The sequence below is a fragment of the Morus notabilis genome, unplaced genomic scaffold (genome assembly GCF_000414095.1).
Source record: "Morus notabilis unplaced genomic scaffold, ASM41409v2 Scaffold201, whole genome shotgun sequence".
Classification (NCBI taxonomy): Eukaryota; Viridiplantae; Streptophyta; class Magnoliopsida; order Rosales; family Moraceae; genus Morus; species Morus notabilis.
Genome location: NW_010357101.1, coordinates 375498 through 381198, shown reverse-complemented (window position 1 = coordinate 381198; position 5701 = coordinate 375498). Strand labels below are relative to the sequence as shown.

General features: G+C 37.3%; 1 protein-coding gene across 1 annotated transcript in view; it reads right to left on the bottom strand.

The window, feature by feature from the left end:
• Window positions 1-5683, bottom strand: part of LOC21402629 (protein EXPORTIN 1A) — an 11562-nt gene extending 5879 nt beyond the window's left edge. The window contains exons 1-15 of the mRNA XM_024165158.1: window positions 5374-5683; window positions 4521-4637; window positions 4295-4387; window positions 4114-4185; window positions 3709-3816; window positions 3515-3597; window positions 3119-3257; window positions 2960-3028; window positions 2803-2880; window positions 2585-2647; window positions 2432-2476; window positions 888-995; window positions 689-787; window positions 326-529; window positions 94-153 (exon numbers count right to left, since the gene is read on the bottom strand). Of these exons, the coding sequence (XP_024020926.1) occupies window positions 94-153; window positions 326-529; window positions 689-787; window positions 888-995; window positions 2432-2476; window positions 2585-2647; window positions 2803-2880; window positions 2960-3028; window positions 3119-3257; window positions 3515-3597; window positions 3709-3816; window positions 4114-4185; window positions 4295-4387; window positions 4521-4637; window positions 5374-5472 (1437 nt within the window). The 5' untranslated portion in view covers window positions 5473-5683. The remainder of the gene's footprint in view (window positions 1-93; window positions 154-325; window positions 530-688; window positions 788-887; window positions 996-2431; window positions 2477-2584; window positions 2648-2802; window positions 2881-2959; window positions 3029-3118; window positions 3258-3514; window positions 3598-3708; window positions 3817-4113; window positions 4186-4294; window positions 4388-4520; window positions 4638-5373) is intronic.
• Between the last annotated feature and the right edge of the window lie 18 nt (window positions 5684-5701).

Sequence of the window (5701 nt, the reverse complement as noted above, 5' to 3'; positions counted from 1 at the left end):
GAAAGATTAGAGCAAGTTTATAATTTATCATCTTAAAAGAAGATGTAAACACTGAATCCTGAAATATATATATATATATATATATATATTTACCTGCTTCTCGGTGTCATCATGATCAAGATGTGACAAATATATCAGAGTCTCCCTCATGATCTGCAACAACAATTGGTCGTCACAACTTGGTAAAGAAAGATTTCAAAAAATGAAAACCCTAAGGTATTAAACATCCATTAGTTTTGAAAAGGAGAAAAAGAAATATATCATGGCAAAATAAAATAAGACAAAGCTACAATTCATATGTTTGCAAAAGATAAGATTGGTAAACCTTATATTGAACAAGAACATCATTGTCCTTCATGGTTTCACGAACAATGTTCCCATTTTCGTCTTCAACAATGAGAACCTCTTCTGGCTTGGCCATACGAGAAATCATAAGCATCCTTAACTTTGACATCGGCTCAGCATATAGTTGCCGTCTTTGCATAAGTTGAGAGCCAATGCCATCAACCATACCAGGAAGCATAGGAATCTGCATATTCAGTACAAAATCAATAAGCCAGCATAAGCAACCCTTCAGAGAAGGAAATGAAATTGTAATTTCAGGAAAAATAGAGATCATCTCTTCAACTATCCAGAAAATAACACCTTTCACCAAAAGCACCAAGAAATATAACAGAAAAAGCAATACCTGCAAACCCATCATATTGGCTGCTACTGCAGGATTATCCAAATTATGGTGTGCCTCAAATAGCTCCAACACAAATGAATTCCAATAGTCTAAGCAAACCTGTTACCATCACCAGGAGGTAATATGTTTCAGTAATTATACTTTTCACCCACATGCGTGAGAAAGACGCGAGAGAAATAGATCATAAATATATATATACCTTAAAAACTTCTGTGTCATCCACATACGATATTTTAATAAGATATTCAAGACCCATAAGCAATGCAGCTATATTATCTCCAGGGGCTTCCAATACACGGATGTGAGACTGCATACAAGGGGAGAATGTTATGAATATTCCACTGTACTAAACCAAAAATTTCAAATTTTCTGCCAATAATGTCATTGTTTAAGTTCCATTGAATTCTTTCAAGTGTGCATAATGATAAAATGAGCCAACAGTTGAGACTCTGAACATTGCAAACTAAAATAAAGTAATTAAGAAAAAATTTAAAAGCCCATATAGAGCTATAGACTTGTATCAGTGTTTTAAAAAGCGCCTGAGGCGCACGCACCTCGTGGCAAGGCACTGGAAAAGCGCCTCAACTCCAACGCCTCACAGGGTAGGAGTTGAGGTGTGCGCCTCAACCACTTGAGGCGCACGCCTTTGAGCGGTGCCTCAGGCGGTTAGTGAGGCGTACGCCTTGCCTGTATAGGGTTTTCGGTGGTTTTTTTAACCCTAACTGAATTGGGCCCGCTGGCCCCAAAAGCCCAAATACCAGAGACCGAGAAAATCGAACCTCTCCCTCACTGCGAAATCTTCTCCTCATTCTTTCGCACCTCTCCCTCCTCGCCGTGCCTCCTTCGCAGCTCCTTCTTCTTCACCGACCGCCATATCCTCCTTCTTCGCCGACCGCTGTTCGCTTCTTTCTTCTTCTTCTTCTTTCCCGGTGCCGTGCCTCCTCCTTCTTTGCAAGGTTCCTTCACCTTTGCTCCAACCAGCCGCGGCCGCACCAGGACTTCACAAGAGGTATCTAATCTCTTCTAAACCTTTTTTTTTCCATTTTGAAGGCTTACTCTAATATGTATATTAAAAATTTTTATTCTTATGCATTGATGTTCCTTATCTGTGTTTATGAGAGAAACCATTTGTTACAGTGGCCACTTGTTGCCATTTTAATTTATTATACGTAGCTTATCGGAGTCACAACACCTTTCATACACTGAGAGATTTAAGTTGGCTGATGCTTCTCTTAGTAGTGATGATGATTGATGAGTTGGGCGATTAGGCTTTTAGAAGTGCATTATGAACCTTATGATATTAGGATTTGATAATTATTTAGTCTTTTATGTGGATGTTTGGTTAAATTTCTTGTTTTTAATGATTATTAAGTATGGATTTAGTTTTTGTTACTATTATTTTTTTTTTTTTCAAAATTTTTTACAGGCATTTTTTGAGGCTTACGCCTCACCTCGTAAAGGCAAAACGCCTCAAGGCCTGATTCTGCCTTTTAAAACCTTGACTTGTATATAGTCTACAATAACTCATTCCACGTTTCAGATTGGGCAGAAACAATTCCACAATCATGACGCAGCAAACGTTATTATATGCAGTCAACAAAGCAACAAATAAAACAAAAAATTCCTGTTGCGTGCTAATAAAACATACTTATACTTGGTGCCATATGAGAAGAGTCATTAAACAAACAGGATAAAATTAAGGATAGGAAAAAAATTATACATGTAGCGAGAAAAGAATCTTACCTTAAAAAATGAAGTGAAAAACAAGGCCAAATTCTGAATGAAAGCCTGAAGAGGGAAAATAAATAATGAAGTACAAACCAATAACATAAAAAATATGAAAGAAACATGTTGTATATAAATATGCTATTATATGGTGAATTAGACAATACATACCTGTTCTTCGCTAGACCCATGTCCATAAGCCTCGGGAATGTTTGTATTCAGAGGGAGAACAGTCTAACAGGCCAAAGAGAAAAACTTTAAGTGCCAAGAAGAGAAATATAAAATATAATTACAATACAACAGAAAATCAGACAATAAAGAATGCGCCCAACTATATGCTTAGTTGTGTGCTAAATTATACAGAGAGATAAAGAATAAATCAGAAATACCTGCAACTGCGCCATGAATATATTGTACATCTTAACATATTGCACATTGTAGAAATCTCCGAAACTGAGAGCTGCAACCTAAATACAAGTACAGTCAACAATGAGAACCAGGCATGATTTAGAGAAATCATTACTTACAATGGGAACAACAAAATACCTCTGTTAAACACTGAAGGGTGAGGTTCCGATAAGATGGCATGGGAAAAAATTTCAGTAGTGTTTCAAGCTGCAAGCACAGATACACAATCAAACATGTGGTACTACAGATAACTACGAAAAAGGTAATTCAATAACCATCCAAGAACAAGGCACATACCAATGGAGACTCAAAAATATAGCCTAGAGGAATCCACGAGAGGAAAGCATGTAATGTGGACAGTGTTGCACGTATAAGCTCAGTTCTTTGAGATGCTGATAGAACATATAAGCATAACTCATGAATGAGTTGAAACTCACTGCAACAACCAATCATATTCTGAGTGAGATTGGAAAAGCACATAATATATTGCCAAGGTATACAGGGACAGGTTGATAACACAATCATAGCTCATCATGAAATGGCTAGAATCTGGTAGTACGTAACCAAGAACTGCCAGTAATGCAGAGGGCAAGGAACACCACAAAACAGGGATTAAAATACTACTAGTTACGGCAATGATAGAATCAATGAAGAATAAAACACAATAACAATTCCAAAGCAATTCATAATGACCTGTTCAATGATTGCTTAAGCTCTTTAATCTTATTTTGAGTCATCTCTCCCCTTGAGAAATCAAAAACCTCTTCGCTTAGAAGCTGAACAAAACATATTCAAGCGATTAGTGCTGACACATGGGCAACCACTCAAACTTATTTTTAAAGTTAATGGAGAAAGAAAAAGGATAAAAAAGAGAAAGAGATACTTACCTTCAATATAGCCATGCAATTCTCACAAATTGTTTCACTGGTTTTAGCAGCTGAAACAAGATCAGGAATAAAGCTTCGCCATCTTGCTGGCCAATCATGCTTTAAAATCTGTACTTTGAAATTAAAAAATCATCCAATGAGAGGGCAGAGCAAATTGACATAAAGTTTAACAGGTAATTGTGGACGAGAGAGATAAATTTGACAATAAATTAAGCAAATAAATTCTGGATGAGCATAAACGGGACAAGATAACGGAAAACGCAAGACGAGGAAAATCACCAATGACACAACTACCTGTAATCATAAAATAACACTGTTTTGAATAGCATCTGGATTTCACAATAAAGATTTTTTTTTTTTTTTTGATAGGACGAATTCACTATGAAGATGAAGAAGGGAACTTGCCTGAACCAATATGATATTCAATTTGTTGACATACAGTCTCTCCATCCGAAAAGAAGCCTCATTGCTTGAAAGCTAAGTAACAGATGTAAAGGTAAGAAGACTGGATGTCGTAAAAGCATATCTACCAACCAAAACATGCCAACTAGTTTAACTTTGCATTTCATACAAATCTAAACTGTACCTGCACAATTACATCAGATATGTAATTTTTCATTCCATCTCTCTGCTCAACAGGCAATGCATTCCATCTGTACTTGATAACACCTTCTAGGACCTGTATGTAGAAGCAAAGTCAGCAATGAACCCATTTATGATCAATTCCAAATGGAATCCTCAATATGCTAATGAACAAAAGAGACTATACATTCTTACAGACTAATAGGTTGTTTAAAACCAATGCAACCAACCTGCAACGCAAAGAACTTGGTATTTAGGTTCTTTGTGTTTTGTAGAATGTGCACAACTTGGAGCCACATATCAGGATTGTTTTGCAAGTCCCGCAAGATCTGGTCTGCAGCTGACCTCTGTTTCAGCGACATCAAAGCCACAGAATTTTTTGAGAAGATTACACTTGGAAAAAGAATATAAATATATATATATGCCACTAGTTGAGCACACAATCTGTTACGCCAAACAATATTTCTCCAGATTTAAACACGAAATTTCGCCTTAAAAACAAAAGTAAACTTATTTTTAAATACTGTTGCAATTCCTAAAAATCCTACAACATCTAATACAATCCAAAAGGCCAATGTGGCTGCACTAGTAAAATTACAAATTTGAAAACTATAACGCATGAAAAAATGTCCACAGAAGCACAGGTATTTCAGGAAAGCCTTGGAAGCCTAATGGTTGACTAGAAGCTTAAATTAAACGTAATCGTTCCTCAATTTTCTACGTGATCAGAACAGAAAGAGTACTAGTAAATTATCCTCTCCCTATGCAAAAAATCCACATCTGAAAACGTTGAGATCCTCAAGCGACTAAGCCTAAATCCTCCTCCCCCTTCATTAAACCCTTAATACCAACATAAGCAAAAGAATTGTAACGAAGCAAACCAACTCCGAACGCCAAAAACCTTTGCAATCCAATTCATCGCATACTCTCCCATGAAATAACAAAAAAAAGTACAGAAAAAAAAAAGTAAAAGCAAGGACAAGGTTCCAGAAAGTTCAATTGAGTAGAGTCCCAATTTGCGCGCATGCTTTTCTCGGGAACCAAACAGAAAGTAGGAAAAGGAAAGGAAGACCAATCACTCACCTCTTCCTTAGATCCGGTGCCGTAGAAGGCGGCGACGGTGGCGTCGAGCAGGCCGACGTCAATCGGCTGGCTCAAATCCCGAAGCTTCTCGGCCGCCATAATCAGAGAGACAAGCAAGGCAATTTAAAAAAAATAAAGAACAAGAAAAACAAACAGTCCGATAAACCCTAGAGAGAGAGTCCGGACACTGTATGCGCGCACTGGAAAGGAAGGAAGGAAGAAGAAGAAGCAAACCCTAGGAGAGATAAAGATTCTAGAGAGAGAGAGGGAGGCGCGGAGGGAAGGAGGGATAGTTGATAGATAATGGTGAAGAGAGGGAAATCGGAAG